This window comes from Nematolebias whitei, chromosome 2, assembly GCF_014905685.2.
Source record: "Nematolebias whitei isolate Nwh7 chromosome 2, NemWhi1, whole genome shotgun sequence".
NCBI classification, from domain to species: Eukaryota; Metazoa; Chordata; class Actinopteri; order Cyprinodontiformes; family Rivulidae; genus Nematolebias; species Nematolebias whitei.
Window position 1 is genome coordinate 18388002 of NC_056499.1, and position 17323 is coordinate 18405324.

Below are 17323 nucleotides of genomic sequence, written 5' to 3' on the forward strand. Positions count from 1 at the left end.
TATATATATATAATGTGCAGTTCACTTCAAGTATTGGAGAAAATACTGAAAACAGCAAGAAAACAACTGGGAATGTTGTTTTCAGAGTCAGCGTGCAGACTTACCGCTGTTTTCACATTGGGAGCAGTGAATGAGAGCCTCGGGCTTGCCTCTCCTGTTGGCCTCTTTACTCTTCAGGCAAATGCCACATATTGCATTGGGAATGACCTTAGGCTGCAAGGGCAGAATAATGCTATAAAATGCAATCGGATATCTTGTAGTCATGGAAATACAGCAGAACACAGTAATCTCTGGAAGACGGCAATAATATGTTGTCTCAACTCTGAGAAATGTTGTCTCTGCTTTGAGTGGGACAAAGCATCAAGTAAATACTGCCTGGATTAAACATCATAAACACCAACCTCAGCAAAGCAGCTTGAAAACTAAAATATGACAGATTCATAAACAAGAAAGTGATTTAGAATTTTGTCAAGAAAACCTCTTTGGCAATGGTAAAAAAAATGAAAGCGTAAAATATATTTCAAGGTTGGGGTCACTTTAACTAAACGAAGCTCAGCATCTGTATTTTCACACAAGTGGTGGTGTAGTTAAAATCAAGAAGTAAAACTCCAGATGATGCTTTTAGATCACAGCTACTTACAAAGACACAATGATGCTGTTTAGAAAACCCATTTAAAAAGTTGAAATATAAGCACAGAAATCTGAACTATTGGCTATATCCTGTGGGTTTGTCAACTTTTCCTACTTTGTTTCTTGTAGATGTGAAGTAACAAAAATAATAATAATGCAGAGTTTAAAATATGCAAAAGAGGACAAATCAAACAGAAGATTAGAAAGTACAGGAGCATTTAAATTAGAGCATTTTGTGCAAATGCTTCATTCTGCTTTGGAGTATTTAAACATAACCACTGCCTGATGACAGAAACAGAGTACGTACTGTGACGGGAATAAACAAGCGCACAAGAGCCTCACTGTTAAAACCAGCACGGTAACTAACTCGAGGCTCACTTCACAAGTTGTCTAAATAAACCCAGTACTGTGGGAGTACAAGAAACAGAAAAACTGACATGAAATTCAGTCTGACCTGCCTGAGTTAGTGTGTGACAATATTTTACCTAACTAATCACAAAATAAAATCTATATATATTGAAAAACAGTCTTACACAATCAGAAATGCTTAGTTTAATAGATGGGAAACCCAAGTATTCTGTGTGATTCCTTAATAGTAAAATCCTTGAGTGGAAACATCTGAAAATGTTGATTCATGAGACTGAATCCAGCTTGTTTCAATGTATTTTATTCTAAATTAACTGAATTCAGACAAGAAATATTGCATATAACATGCACATATAAGAAACAGTACTAACTTTCTCAAAACACTTCCAACCAAGTATACTTTTATATAAATTAACAGCTTTAGAGTCCTGTTTCTCCAACGAGAGGTTGCAGAGGCGTACTTTATAACTAAATACTAGCTGAATATACACTCATTCACTGCTCCATTCACAGATGGATCAAAGATACAATAACATGTATCACACCAAGACACACCTGTAGAGCCATACGTTAAACCAATTCTTACTGTAGTGAACATTATTCGTTTTTATTCTTGAAACAATCTGTAAAATCTTGTAATACTCTAAAGCTTTAGATACCATCATCTCGGCTGACCGACCTGCATTTGACAGTCAGATCGGAGAGAAAAACAAACTATTAGTTAGAGGCAGATTCACTGAATCAAAGCTTTGTTGAAACCTACGGTGATGTTTGAGGAAATAACAGAATTAATATAAAACATTCACGCTTCCTACTGGGGGCAGATCAATTCAGACTCTACATCTGAAAAGGTGAATGCCACTGTAACTCCACACTTTCATAGGTGTTTTACTCTGTCAAAATGAGTGCTTATATTGTTCAAATTGTATATAGGTTTTCACTAGGCCTGTCACGATAACACATTTTGCTGGGCGATTAATTGTCTCAAAAATCGTTGCGATAAATGATAATATTGTTTGAAATTTGAAAATAATTGATAATTATTCTCAAATTTAAGAAGAAATTTTGGGTAAGTTGTTTTAAGTGTAGTACCTTTTTTGACCACCAGATGGCAGTATAATACTGTTGCTGAAAGATGGATAGTGAGGGAGAGAGCAGCGTGTCTCTTTAAGAAAAATGGGAGGGAGGCCCCTTGAGTAGCTTGGGCTGTCTCGCTTTCCTTTATTTCGGTTCATCAAATGGCAGCCGTTCGGTGTGATTTGAGCTCTTTAGCATTGCATTTGTCAAACAAAGCTTTTAATAAAAATCTGTAAACAAGTTCTCAGCTTCTTTTTGCAGAGAAAAACAACTTTTTACACGATGGCACGGGTTTCAACCGTGAATTTTGGAGCTAAAAGACGGAGTTTTTTTCCCCAAGGTCGGCCTGTTGGCTTAGCTCGTAGCTTAGCTTCTCAGCTTAGCTGCTTTTAACGATCCAAAAACACAATTTTGGATGGTTTAAATGGATTTTAAAGAGAAAGGGATGGGTCAGTGAAGAGCACCGGAGTTGAGCCTTTTGTCGTCCAGTGTCTTCAGTAGAAAGAGAGAGACACGACGAAACGATAAAACCGATACATGAAAATGAGATTGATAATTTTCATTTATCATGCGATTAATTGATTTATTGTTTACTGCGACAGGCCTAGTTTTGACAGTTTTTTAGAAAATTAAAACATCTACCTCCTTTTAACCTCATCATACATAGGTTGATACATTGGAGTGATGTCATTCTAGAGACTTCAGTTTGAAGACTCAAAGTCTGGTACAAAATAATATGCTGACAGATTTTAGGTTACATATAATCAGATGTTATAAAGGACCATCCCCACACTACAAAGCTGAGCTCAGGTCCAATACACTCTTTTTTGACAGTGTTTCAGTGTTTCACATTTTAGAGGATGTGAAATTTACCTGTATTCTAAAACTGTAGAAGCGCACAGTGACCTGCAGGGAACAGGTGAGCTAACGGTGCCTAAAGCATTTTATTTAGTTTCAGCACCAAAGATATTTCACACCTATGTCAGATAAAGCTGACGTGTGGCTCGCTCATCAGTCAGCACACAGAATACTAACTGCAGCTAAGCGGGCAGTGTGAACAAAGTCAGAAAAAAAAACACTCGGCGATACAACTTGACACAGTAGGTCAGGTAATGTCAATACCAAGCAGCAGTCTGACACTTGCTAACACATTAACAGTACATCGTTTGGTGTATAAACAAGGTGTTATTTTATTAAAACAATCATAAATGGAACTCCGACTAATACGACTCATCTGGCTTAACAGATTAACGTTAAGATTTAGCTGCAAAGATATTTAAAAACTCTCCCATTACTGTTTTCGTTGTAATGCATTATGGGTATTACTGACGTAAAATGGCAGCTAAGAGCCCAGGACTCTGGACGTACCATAGGATCAATTTGACTTCTGTTCATCCTCAGTTTGAGCATGAGTGAGTGCAGCAGGAGAGCTGAAGGGGACACTGTTGGAAATTTACAACAAGATGTAGAAGATCAGAGAGGTGGGAAGAGGAAAGTGGACTGAAATCTGTGCAGAGTCACATGGGCTTTCAATCAAGAGAGCATGAAGCCAGTCGGCTAAACACTCTTGATAAAGTTAAATCTAATCATTCATTTTCTGCACTGGTGAAGCTCTTATATTTGACATACATATATTTGAATACTAATTTTGTTTCCTTTTTTTGACAAAAGAACAGATAGTTTAAAAAAACCGCTGTAAAGAACACAAAGGGGAATTTAGGAAGCCGACTATGCAAATTTTTGTTATCTAGAGATGTTGAAGATTTGATTTAATGCTCTTGTTCTGACAGTACGTAACATCAGGATGTCACAAGTGAATATATTTACTGGAAATAAAAGTTATAGCAGTACTGAACCTGTGATGGTCGAGGGGTCATTTTACGTCATCCTTGACTCAGAATGCATGGCACGCATAAAGCAATGGTAAGAAATGCACTCCAAAATATGATCTAATGCATTCTGAAAAAAGTATATGTTGTGCATGTTTTCTTCAAGTGTTTTTAATAAAATATGGCAAATATAACATTCCACGTCTATAGGTCTTAGTAGTCGGGGTCTCATTTAAACCACTAGGATCAAGTGTCCTCAAAACTTCATATATAAATGTTAAATTTCTTTAGCACAAACAACAACTGCAAATACGAACCACAAATTTTTATGTGGTTCATGTTTTCTATATCATAAGAACAAGTTGCTTTTCAAAATTGAAAAGGGAAAACTAGCAGCCAAAACATCCACGTGCTTGTCATGAAAATATTTTTTTTGACAAGTGAGGACAGACAAGAGGTATATTGAAGACAATCAAAAGAAGAAAAATCTATAAAGCTTGAATTTGTCTTCACTGAAAACCAAAAAAAATAAAAAATTAAAAGTGCAGTGACAAAAAAGAAACAATGTGAACTGTTCCTTTAAAATCTTCTTATTGCTCACAATTTGGTACAAAAGGGGGGGAGCAGCAGAAAAAAAAAAAAAAGAAGCCACGTGACGGTCGTTAAATCAAAAGCTGAGGGCAGGACTCCCCAGTGTGTGTCTGTGAGTGTGAGTCAGGATGTCCCAGCTGGAAAAGGGTGACCAACTGTAGAGGCCCAACAACAAAGTGAAGAGAGCTAGGGAGGGGTGGCGGGAATGGATGGAATAAGGAGGTGGTAGTAGCAGAGAGAGGAGGAGTGGGTAGAAAAGTGCTGCTGCTGCTGTTGGAGAAGAGTTCAGGTGGTTTTGTCCTCTACCTTGTACCCTGGAGTGGCTTTGTGGGTGGCAGTGTGGCGCTGGTCTTTGCCCGGCGTTGATGTCCTTTCTTTGACTTTGGACTTGTGGCCCTGTCCTCCTCCGCCCTCCTGGCTCTCCAAGTCTGATGTGTTACCTGAAGAGCTGTCCTGCAGTTTAACACAGCCAGGTGGAAATTTTGGAAAGTGAGTTATATATTTGATTTATATAAGAGTTCACAGCTTATCTGGATTGCACACATGCAGCGCTGATCAGGCACTGAGCATGTCTATACAGCCTGACTACTGGCTTACAGATGAGTTTTTGATCTTCTTGTCATCCTTGCCATCCTCAGCATCATCTGAGTCGGGCTCTGAGTCCAGAGCAGGAAGCTCTGGATCCAGTGGAGGCTCAAACAGAGCAGTGTTCAGCGGTAAATAGCGCAGCTCATTGGGAGAGTACCTGCCATAAACAAAACAATGCATTAGAGGAACAAACTGCACAATAAAATATAATAAAAGCAGATGGATGCTATTTTATGTCAACAAGTTGGTTATGGTGAATAAAAACAAAGTAAAATATAAGCAAATTGGTTTTTTTTTGTGTGAACTGTACCTTTTGTAGTAATCTTGGAATTGTCCTGGTATGAGAGCCACTGGGTAAGGACCAGATCTGGTTAGTTCTGGAGCCAGCACCTTGAATCTGCCCTGTGGTACCTGGATAATCTGGGACAAACACAAAAGAAAATTGAAATCTGAAATTAAACTGAATCCAGTAAAATTGTTGCTTCGATGTGAAACTATTTGTCATGTCAAGTTGGATTTACATGTGTCTGGAGGTCAAAGTAAGCTCTCCTCTCCTCCATACGCTCCCTGTTGAAGTTACTGTTGAACTCTGCAGCCTTCTTTGCTGCCTCCTTTATGTACTCAGGAACCTTACTAGCCTCCACCTTCTGAGGGTTCTGCTGCTGCATTTGCTACAACAACAACAACAAAATGTAAAGAACGAGTCCATACCTGTTATTTTTACTTTCATTAAAACAAAACTACAATATGTTTTTGCTGACTTTACTTACAGAGTACTCTTTTGCTATTCTCTGTCGCTCTCTTTCCTGCAGTATGACAGAATACTCTGAATGTTTGGAGGGATACTCCTTTATCATCAGATCTATCACTTCATCGCTCCGCAGAGCGGTCAGACCTTCAGACAACAACAAAACTTCTATCATGTTAAGAGTATGGGAGCATTTTATGAACCAGAGCAAGACAACTGCGCATGCTAAAAGTAAGAGAGTCTTAGTTTATGGATTTGTTTGTACCCAGAGTGCATTGTGTCTCTGTGATAACATTTTGTTCACGAAGGTAGAGCTTCTCTTTGTGGGACAAGTCTCTTCTTTCCATATCTACAAAAGAAAAACATGTAAAACACTGATAAACAGAATGTGGTATTTTCACAGGAAAAAAAAAGACAAAAGATAAAGCATAACTTCTGAGCCAATCTTTAATTTTACAATTATTATTTAAACCAGAGATCGTCACCAAAATGTTAAGGACTACTCTAGCTCGCATTTTGTCATTTAACAAATTATTTTTATATCCAAAACCAATTTAGAAAGGAGGCTCATCATTCAATCTTAAGTGCAAAAACTTTCTCATTCTTACCAGGATACTTCCTCTTGAAAGATGTCACTCCCAGATACTCGCTGACCTGCTCCTGGAGCATATAATATTCTCCTGTTTCATCAGGTGGCCACTTGTATTCTGTCAGGTTTTCTGCAGGGAAATATGTTGGCCTAAAAAAGTGGATTGACATTAGGGTAAGCTGTTAAAAAATACAACACTAGGTAAAATTTGACAGCAGAGACTGCACCAAGTAAATGGCCTGTATTTATATAGCGCCTTTCCATCATCAAAATACTCAAAGCGCCTTACCTCCACACACACATTCATACAGCACTCTATTACATCTCTACAAAGATAATCCAAATCTGTAGAGACTACTTTAGGTCGCATTCATACGCCAATGGACACACATCAGAAGCAATGAGGGGTTTAGTGTCTTGCCCAGGGACACATCAGCATGTGACTGCTGTTGGAATCGAACCCCCAACTCTCCACTGGAGGACGACTGTTCTAACCACTCAGCCACAGCTGCCCCCAAGTTTGAGTCTCCAGCTAACTTACCCAAGCTCTTGGCTGAAGGTGTCACAGCTTCTTGAGCTGTCCCCTGAACCCATTCTCCTTCTTTTAGGAGGCTGGCTGCCATCATTGGACACTTCTTCTATTACATCTTCCTAAAGACAAGGAGAAAACAACAGATTCCAACTTTAATATAAACTTATATGAATTATATAAATCAATGACAGTAACAACTGCATATACTGCTTGGTCAGGTTTAAACCCAAAAGTAAATTAAGCATTATATTTTAGGCTTTTTGTGGGCACATATACAGTTGGCAAACAAAAGAAAATAAAAGCGTAATGACTGTATATTAGGTGGTTATATACATGTTTCCCAACCAGACTACATGACAAAAATGACAGTGGATTCTCACTAAATACTAAGGAGTGATTTCTTTGTGAATTAATTTGCAGTGAATATAAAATAGAAGACCCCCCCCAAAAAAAGCATTTATATCAGTCTATGTAAAGAAATCAGTGTTGGAAACAACTGGGTGTAAACAAATTACAATAATAGACAATAATTACATAAGCATCTTGTCCAATATGTGAAATGAATTTCCACACAATTACATTTTGGCAAAATATATTTGTATTTATGTTAGTAGGCATCCATTTTAACACGATTTATACGAATTGCATGATACACAAGAATGTTTTAAGGGGTCACTAAAATATTTGATAACGAAAATTTCAATAAGTGTGAAATAAGTTTACGGATGTGTTTGTTCAAAGCAAAACAAAAGTATTATTTTTACATAAAAGGTGAAAATACAGGAAAAACACAATCAATGTTACACACTTAAAGTCCCGTTTTGGGCTTGCACCAGTCAAATGACACACATGACAACTTACACTAAAACCGAACAAGACTTGAACTAAACATACGATTGAAAACAAAGGAATGATGCTAATGTTGCTACAGTCAGACTGAACGGAGGTTACGGCTGGATAGCCTGAAATAAACGTATAGATGACTGAATTGACGTAAATGTCACCTTTATAGACTGTGCTCCCGGAGTAGCAGGATTACTATCGCAAGGCGGTCTGATTGGGATCAAAGTAGCCATTTTTCACTAAAATAATGCCTTGCAGCTAGGCTAGCTCACTAGCCGAGTCTGCGCTTCTTCTTCTTCTCCGGACAATCAGCAGTTGAAGGTCAACTATTTATTTAGCGCCCCCTGCTGGACTGGAACAATAAATGGTGGTTTTATAATTTATTTATTCGACTCATAATAATCAAGTGTTATGGTAATTTCATACATATTTCAAACAATAAATATTAAAATGTTGTATTTGTAGTTTAATAATAATATTAATATTTATATAAAAAGGCATACAGATTTTTTTTAATTTGTAAAAAAAAAAATCTGTATGCCTTTTTATAACTGTCTATTGTTGTCGCTGTTGTCCATTGTTGTCATCATTCTTTGTTGAAATCAGGTCTCTTGTAAATGAGTCCTCGGGGCTCAATGGGATTTACCTGTCTAAATAAAGGTTGAATGAAAAAATATAATCAACAAATATATTAGTCACTTTAATAGATATCATGTGCTGGTGAAGATACTCAGTCATCCAGGACATGATAATTTCAAAAATGTTCAATACAAAAACAACTGGACTTTATTTGTAACATAAGACGTTTTGCTTCTCATCCGAGGAGCTTTCTCAATTCAAAGAGCAGTGAGTGTGGGGTTAAAGTTATAAGGCAGAGATAAGATACATATATATATATATATATATATATATATATATATATATATATATATATGTATGTAGAAATCACACCTCACACCTTAACAGTAGGGGTTTCTTAAGGTCTTTGATGCTCTAATTCACAGACGAGGCCCCTCTGGTCCCATCAAGTGTGAAAACTGGCTGGGAATCAGTGCTAAAGTTGCATTATAAGTTATTGAAAGTGGAAATCTGAGGCCTCCTCCTCTGTTAAGAGATGGTTTCTCTCTTTTAACATAAATTGCTTCCTTCACTCCCCTCTCAAGCCATCTGTGTTCTCAGTCCAAAATGTGCACATTTTGGTCATCAAAAGAGTGTCCCCTGTCTGTGAGGTGAACAGCTGAGTCTTGTCCTGTGGAGCTGGCTCTCCTGTGTTGAGCCATGCATCTGTGAAGAGGCTGTTTAGTTTCTCCAATGTAGAGATCTGGACAGTCCTCGCTGCACTGGACCGCATACGCGACACCACTCTGTTTGTGTATGGGTGTTTTGTCTTTAGGGTGGACCAGCCTCTGTCTGAGAGTCCTGCTGGGTTTGAAATGTACTGGGATGTTGTGTTTGTTGAAAATGCTTCTGAATTTCTCTGATACTCCAGCAACATAAGGGATGACAATGTTTTTCCGTCTGTTGTTCTCCTTTTTCTGTTTATTGGTGTGTTTTGTAGATTTCCTTGCTGACTTGACAAAAGCCCAGTTAGGATATCCACATGTTTGGAGAGCTTCTTGAATGTGTTTCTGTTCCTTTTCCTTCCCTTCTGTCTTCGTGGGAACGCGTTCGACCCGATGTTGTAAAGTTCTGATGACTGAGAGTTTGTGTTCCAGTGGATGGTGGGAGTCAAACAGAAGATACTGGTCTGTGTGGGTTGGTTTTCTGTAAACTTCAATGTTGAGGCTGTCCTCTCTTTCTATCTGAATCAAACAGTCCAAAAAGACAGCTTGCTGTTGTTTGCATCCTCTCTGGTGAACTTTATGTTTTTATCAACAGAGTTAATGTGTCTGGTGAACGCTTCTATTTCCTTGACTTTTGACCCAGATATCGACATATCGGATTATGTTATAAGAGAAAAACCATCTCGGAGGAGGCCTCAGATTTCAACTTGCAAAAACTTATAATGCAGATGTAGGACTGATTCCCAGCCAGTTTTCACACCTGATGGGAACAGAGGGGCCTCATCTGTGAATTAGAGTAACAAAGACCTTAAGAAACTCCTACTGTTAAGGTGTGAGGTGTGATTTGTCAATCTACATATATATGTGTACCTTATCTGAGCCTTATAACCTGAAAGCTCCTCGGATGAGAAGCAAAATGTCTTCTGTTACAAATAAAATCCAGATGTTTTTGCATCGAACATTTTTGAATAGATATCATGCTGCTGGTAAACGTAATGGATGAATGCACTTCCACCAAGCGGCCAAACAGTATAAGAGCACAATCATTTTTTTTAATGTCAAATGAAAAAGTTAGAAAAGCAGCGAGACATAGAATGAATCGTCACAAATACTTGAAAAGCAGAGCCATCGAACATTTTTGCAAAATGTATTTTTCTCTAGAAAACCTAAACCAGCATTTCATTGTATTGACCATGTAACACTTCTTCTTACTCAAAAAGCGTTCAATACAAAAACAACTGGACTTTATTTGTAACAGAAGACATTTCGCTCCTCATCCGAGGAGCTTCTGAGGAGCGAAACGTCTTCTGTTACAAATAAAGTCCAGTTGTTTTTGTATTGAACGCTTTTTGAATTCATCATGTCCTGGATGACTGAGAATCTTCACCAGCATACTTCTTCTTACTGTTAAACAATTCATAAATCCACTGAAATGTTCACAATATTCAATTCAATTCAATTCAAAAATACTTTATTAATCCCAAAGGGAAATTAATTGTTGTTGTAGCTCATCATCTTAGTTTCATTAGAGTTGTTCTACAGTGCCTTGCGAAAGTATTCGTCCCCCTTGAACTTTTCAACCTTTTGCCACATTTCAGGCTTCAAACATAAAGATATCTAATTTAAATTTTTTGTGAAGAATCAACAACAAGTGGGACACAACCGTGAAGTGGAATGAAATTTATTGGATGTGTCAAACTTTTTAACAAATAAAAAACTGAAAAGTGGGGCGTGCAATATTATTCGGCCCCCTTGCATTAATACTTTGTAGCGCCGCCTTTTGCTGCAGTTCCAGCTGCAAGTCTCTTGGGGTTTGTCTCTGTCAGTTTTGCACATGGAGACACTGAAATTCTTGCCCATTCTTCCTTGCAAAACAGCTCGAGCTCAGTGAGGTTGGATGGAGAGCGTTTGTGAACAGCAGACTTCAGCTCTTTCCACAGATTCTCAATTGGATTCAGGTCTGGACTTTGACTTGGCCATTCCAACACCTGGATACGTTTATTTGTGAACCATTCCATTGTAGATTTGGCTTTATGTTTTGGATCATTGTCTTGTTGGAAGATAAATCTCTGTCCCATTCTCAGGTCTCTTGCAGATTCAAACAGGGTTTCTTCCAGAATGGTTCTGTATTTGGCCCCATCCATCTTCCCTGTGCCTGCTGATAAAAAGCAGGCCCAAACATGATGCTGCTACCACCATGTTTGACAGTGGGGATGGTGTGTTCAGCGAGGGGGCGAATACTTTCGCAAGGCTCTGTAGATACTGATGGCTTTAGGCAGGAAGGATCTCTTGTAGCAGTCCGTCCCACAGCAGATACGATGAAACTGGATGCAGATGTCGATACATCCACCCAGACCCAGCAGACCTCTCAGTCCTCGTGGGCAGCAAGACTGCCTGAATGCTGGGCAGAACTCTTCCCCGAGCGATGGCCATTTCTCCCAGCAGCCTACCGAGTCCCTCGTCGCCACGGACTTAACTGCAGGTGCCGAGGGATGATCTCAGTCCTCCCACTGTCACGAGCCACGTTTCCCGCTGCCTCCAAGATCTTGGTGGTCAGGCACTCGAGCACCACCTCCAGGTAGATGGTAATGCATCCATAGCACCTCCTTTTCAACTCATTTGGCATTTGGGGTTGTAATCGAAATATTATTTGAGCTTTTGAGATTTTAATCAGCAGCTCCCAGTTGTAAAAACCACCTTGTTGTTATGGTTACGCATCATAACAAATGTCGAAATGTAAAAAAAGATTTCAGTAAAAATCCTTCCAGCAGCACAGCATCTGATACCAGAGTAAGTAATCGTTCGAAAAAAGCGATTTTACACACAGAAAAACCGAATGTAAGAGAGCTACTAAACCTTTAAAATAATGCACCGTTTCCTCCAACAGCGCCCTCGTGTGGTCATGTGGCGTCATTGCATTAGACCGCCAAGCGTTTGGTCTCGGAAGGCTTTTATTTTGAAAAACAGCAGCGTTCGAGGGAAGTCGGAAGTGGAAATCAGCTGGAATTAACGGACGTTATCAACACGACTATATTTCTCTTTTTGGCTAGCTGCACGTCTGTCAACGCGTGTTTCTCCCTCCCATCGTTTTGGTGTTTCTAAAGCGCCGCGTCGGCGATGTCGGAGTCTTACGGTAATGAGGCGGTTTGACCGGGCGGGGACCGTTAGCATGTCGGTGTAGCCAGGGCAGGTGTGCCGAGGACGGGAGGCTCTTTACATAGCTGACAGGCTAACTCTGAGCCCCCGGTGAAGGTTTCTGAGCACCAAAGTGAGCTATCTGCGTGGACAAGTCCACAGAGATCAAACAGTCAGGTTTACTGTTGTGTTTTACTCGAAATGTATCGACATTTAAAGGTTTATAAGCATGGAGGTTAAGACAGGAGAGATGGTTTCACCTTGTTTTGTGTTCTATTTGCCTATTTCACATTAGCATAACTCTGAACGCAGTGCCACCTACACTTATTCGTGTGTCAGTGTAAGTTATTTGTGGATAAACTGGTTCATCCTCAAGTGTTTAGCTATTCAAGTCAGGTGCTTTTTTTTTGGTGTTTACACAAGAAATAGATAAATACAATAATCATATCTCTGTTTTTTTTCTCCATAAACACATATTTTCTAGTACATGTGTAACAGAAATCTTCTGGTTTATAACTACAATGAACTAGTTTTGTCTGTTAAGATCTGCCCAGCTGAGATTATATTGCTATCAGCTGACTAAGCATGTCATATTGTTTGATAAATGTTGTGTTGCCTCTGTATAATGTTGTTTTATTGCTTTCTCTGCAGATTTCCTGTTTAAATTCCTGGTGATTGGGAATGCTGGGACAGGCAAATCTTGTTTGCTGCACCAGTTCATAGAGAAGAGATGTAAGTTATGAAAGTGAAGTAGGTTATTCAAATGTATTTCTTTAGCAGCAAAAAAATAAATAAACTGTGTTGGTCATCATCCGCCAACAAAAGCTCTCTACCAGGAGCTTAACACTTTTAGGGTTGCAGAAAGCTCACTTTGGATCACATTCATGTTTTATTTTTTTCTTCTCCAGTTAAGGATGAATCCAACCACACGATTGGAGTGGAGTTTGGCTCCAAGATTATCAGCGTGGTGAACAAAACGGTCAAACTGCAAATCTGGGACACTGCAGGACAAGAACGCTTCAGGTAAAGATGAACTTTATCAGAAATGTGCAGCTTTAATGAAGATCTGTGGCTCTGTACGCCACATTATCATCATATTATGAGTTTTGTTGTGTATATCTTCATTTCTGTTTACTGTTCAATGTAAATGTGTCAGCTACTTAAGGTATTGAGGAGTGCTGAATCTAAATATTTATAATTAATTCAAGTGGATGAATTTAAAGCTGCTGTTAATAAAGTTATAATACGCTTGATGTCTGTGTGTGTAGGTCTGTGACCAGGAGTTACTACAGAGGGGCAGCAGGGGCCCTGCTTGTCTATGACATCACCAGGTATCACAGTGATGCTGTTTGTTTGTTTTCGCCAAACTCTGCTCCATAATTTTTTTTTTTTTCAAACGCATTTATGTTTCTGGTTTCAGTCGAGAAACATACAACGCTCTGACCACGTGGCTGAGCGATGCCAGGATGCTGGCTAGTCAAAACATCGTCATTATCCTCTGCGGGAACAAGAAGGACCTGGATGCGGACAGAGAGGTCACGTTCCTGGAGGCGTCACGGTTTGCTCAGGAAAACGGTAACGGCAGCCGCTGAATAAAAAAAAAGAAAGAAAAAAAAAAAACCTCTTTTAGCAGCTCAAACATCTACAGATTGATTTTCATTGTTTTTGAAGAATGAAACCTAAATTTGAACGATCGCGCTGTTTATTACACACCGACTGAATTTTCCACAAAATGTAGAAACATCACGTACTGTCTGCAGCTGCTTTAATCAGAATATGTGTTGTTAGAGCTGATGTTCCTGGAGACGAGCGCGCTCACAGGGGAGAACGTTGAAGAGGCCTTTGTCCAGTGCGCTCGGAAAATCCTGAACAAGATTGAATCTGGTAGGAGCCCTGAAGTGTAGTTCTAAAACCTCTTTTGACCCTACAGGACTAGTCTTTTCAGTGTGTTTATTTAAGGAGAGTCACTTGTTTGCTAGTTCACTGATTTCACTTTGTTTTTGTTTCTCAGGGGAATTGGACCCAGAGAGGATGGGCTCAGGTATCCAGTATGGCGACGCTGCGTTACGACAGCTTCGTTCTCCTCGCCGTGCTCAACCGCAGGGCACCCAGGAGTGTGGCTGCTAGTGGACCTCGTGCACAATGAAGGTGGGGGAGTGTGTTCCTGTGTGTGTATTACATTAATGTTTGATGCCTGGTTGATGTTGAGAATTGTGTTTTCTGCAGAAAAATCCTCATGTACCTCCAGAAATTACACTTTTAGGATAAAACAAATCAAAAATACCCCTTTTTTTCCATCTAAGCTAAAACAAGTCATTGCAGTAATAAAGTAAACTTGGGTGTTGGATATATTATCTATAAAACAAAGAAATAAGATGGACCTACCTTCGGTGTGTTGACATGTTTGGTGGTTTCTTTCTGAAAGTGACTCTGCAGTTTTTTATTCAATAAGATTAAATCAACGTGTGTTCTAAAAAGCTTTGTTCATGTCTACAGGATGCCCTTTTGTTTTTATTTGTGTGTGTGAATGGTGGAGACAGGTTTGTGAAGACCGGAAGACAAACAGCCATGGAGGACCTAACAGTGTTTGGTTCAGGTTGCTGTGCTGGTGACCCCTCCCTGACCTTTGCACGGACCCTTCAGAGTTTCCATTTCTGCATGTGCAGAGAGCTGAGAAGACCTCCCGACCCCCACCTCCTCGTCAGATCTCCACGGTAACCACAAAATCCTCCAAAGGTCTTCTACTTTATTGGACCAAACTGTCCCCGTCCATCCACCCAGGGTGTTTAACGCTGGCGTGTACGTGTGGAGTTGTCTCACTCTGGTTATTGTTCCAGTCTGTGTTACTCGCAGGAATAATCCACGTCTGAGTCTTTGGTTTTAAATTCAACAAGACTAAACAGAACATTAGGTCACTTTTAAAGGTAGATTTTAGAGATTTGGACTGAGCCATAAAAAAAAAAAAAGTTGCCTATTTTAGGTTTAAAGTTAAAAGACGTCCTGCCCCCAGCCTAACTGAATGCACAACGGCTACGGGAATGAACTTCTCCTCCAGCTCTTGGCATGCAAGCAAATTTCCCAAATTCTTGAACTTTTACTGATGATACTCACCTTTCCCTTTGAGTTTTTATCTTTGTCCATTCACCTGCTGTCAAAACTCTGTTACCTCTCTTTTCTAATTTAAACACCACCAGTGTAACACTTCATCCCTGCATTAACAGCACTCCCCTCCCAACTCTTTACTGTACAGTTTCTGTATATAGAGACTGATGCATGCTTTAATCAGAGGTTCTCACTATGAGCAAATATTATGTGTGTATTAAAGTAGATGTCACATTCTGCTTTTTTTTTTTTTTTTTTTTTTTTGCTCCACTGTAAAAGCTGCACTGGCTACTTGAAAAACTGGGCGGTGCCGTTTGCAGATCATGTGTGTGTGTGTGTGAATGGATCAGCTGAGTGAAGATTTTAGGACCGCCTGAGACCTTCTGAGCAGACGCTGAGCATCGTCTGTGCTCGTTATAAGCCATCTGAGTTCAGAGGCACGCTCAGCATCCAGCACCGACTCCAGTGGCAGCGTAAACGTGTCTGTACCCAAATGACTATGACCAATGACTGATCTAACTTCTAACGGTTGCCTGTTCACATGACTGACCGTTTCCAGCTGTGGCTGATACTAACCAATCATTTCAGTTTGAGACGTACCTGATATTACTTTGTTTTCTTCTACAGCTCAAATCTAAATTGGAAATGAGTTCCAACTTGTCATTTACACCTTTATATTATTACTTTTTAATATTCTTATATCAAGAATAGATTTTAAATTGACTTCAAATTAAGGAAATGCTTCACATCAGGAAATTCTCAAGCATTTAAAATCCGATTGTGATTTTTGCCGTTTCGCATCAGTTGTTTTCTATCACCTGTTCCCCGTTTGTTGTCATGGATGTTTGTTTAGCGCTTGTCATTATGAATATCATAGATTTTTAATTTATTGTTTGACAAAAGGCATATGTTTTTGAAATAAAAACTATAAATCAATGTTGGTTTTTTTTCCTAGTAAACCTGACTCAATGATCAGCTGACTTTATGTCTAGTCAAAAGCATAAATGAGTGTATGAAAGAGAAATCAAACTGATTACTGTAGAGGAGCGACAGATGTGCTTGAAATAATCTTGGATACCTCCAAAGAAAAACTGTACAGCTATCATCGCTTTGCATCAAAACATGCAGAAAAGTTTTCCAAGATGTTCAAGAGGAGGTTGAGTTGCTGTGAAGTTCTTCAGGATGTCTGTGGCCAACACATCTGGATCACCATGAAAATGCACTGAGAAAACTGGTCCAAGTTTCACGAAAGGCAGGAAAGAAACTTCTGAGAAAAACGTCAAGGGAAGTAAAGAACCAGACCGACTGGTCATTTTGTTGATGAGTCCTGATGGTTTGGAACATCTGGGAAAAAAAAGGTGAGCATGAGTGTCAACATCCTGGCACAGTCCATGTGTGAAGTTCCATGACAACGCTGCCATTTTTAAAGAGTGGTACCAAAACACCTTCCAGGAGACTTCTCCAGAATGTGTTCAGTGTCTGTATTTTCCTGTACTGTATCACAAGACTGATAGAAATGTAGCTCAAAAGCTTTTAAACTTATAACCTGTGGAAAAGAAATTCTTCAGATCTAGTCTTTACTGAGCCGAAGGCCGATAAAAAAAAAATAATAACAGGTGGGGGTGGGAGACAACAAATTGAAAGTATTAACAGGACAAGAATGGCAAGACTTGGCCTAGAATGTCAGTGTTCGTCATTCGCACCACGTGGTACATGTGGTGGAATGAAATTGTGTACACAGGGTCCCAGTTACATCCAACAATAAAATGTCAAATAAAACAGTAATAACATCTAAGATATGAACTAAGAAAAACATTAACTAATAATTAACATTATTAACCTCTCTCCTGAGGGGAGTGGGGCAAAAAGTGTGTGTGCTGGTTGAGTGAGGTCCTTCAATAAATTGACCTTTAACACAAAGAAAGAACACTAAATATTGGCTATAAATTTAATGTACAGTATTTACTAATAAGAGCCTATTCATAAAGAACTTTGTCTTTGTGAATTTAT

At 39.2% G+C, this 17323-nt stretch overlaps 2 protein-coding genes across 3 annotated transcripts in view; one reads left to right on the top strand and one right to left on the bottom strand.

The window, feature by feature from the left end:
• Positions 1-8100, bottom strand: part of phf10 (PHD finger protein 10) — a 10234-nt gene extending 2134 nt beyond the window's left edge. Inside the window, exons 1-10 of one of the 2 annotated variants that reach the window (XM_037697495.1) lie at positions 7955-8100; positions 6960-7069; positions 6438-6568; positions 6095-6178; positions 5852-5976; positions 5603-5752; positions 5392-5501; positions 5091-5238; positions 4800-4946; positions 105-213 (exon numbers count right to left, since the gene is read on the bottom strand). In XM_037697495.1, coding sequence (XP_037553423.1) covers positions 105-213; positions 4800-4946; positions 5091-5238; positions 5392-5501; positions 5603-5752; positions 5852-5976; positions 6095-6178; positions 6438-6568; positions 6960-7069; positions 7955-8026 — 1186 coding nt within the window. In that variant the 5' untranslated portion in view covers positions 8027-8100. Of the gene's footprint in view, positions 1-104; positions 214-4799; positions 4947-5090; positions 5239-5391; positions 5502-5602; positions 5753-5842; positions 5977-6094; positions 6179-6437; positions 6569-6959; positions 7070-7954 lie in introns of both variants that reach the window. The other variant, XM_037697496.1, reaches the window with a different exon arrangement.
• A 3953-nt stretch (positions 8101-12053) lies between these two features.
• rab4a (RAB4a, member RAS oncogene family) lies at positions 12054-15417 on the top strand. Its single transcript, XM_037697497.1, has 8 exons — positions 12054-12209; positions 12863-12943; positions 13120-13234; positions 13480-13542; positions 13632-13786; positions 14000-14095; positions 14223-14359; positions 14752-15417. The coding sequence occupies exons 1-7, from the start codon at positions 12194-12196 to the stop codon at positions 14336-14338; spliced, it is 642 nt and encodes a 213-aa protein (XP_037553425.1). The 5' UTR covers positions 12054-12193; the 3' UTR covers positions 14339-14359; positions 14752-15417.
• Positions 15418-17323: the final 1906 nt, after the last annotated feature.

What these genes read in the sequence shown, in the direction of transcription:
- rab4a (XM_037697497.1), top strand. An exon ending in CCAGTTCATAGAGAAGAGAT is followed by an intron (nt 12,944 to 13,119) that starts GTAAGTTATGAA and finishes TTTCTTCTCCAG; the next exon opens with TTAAGGATGAATCCAACCAC. An exon ending in GCAGGACAAGAACGCTTCAG is followed by an intron (nt 13,235 to 13,479) that starts GTAAAGATGAAC and finishes CTGTGTGTGTAG; the next exon opens with GTCTGTGACCAGGAGTTACT.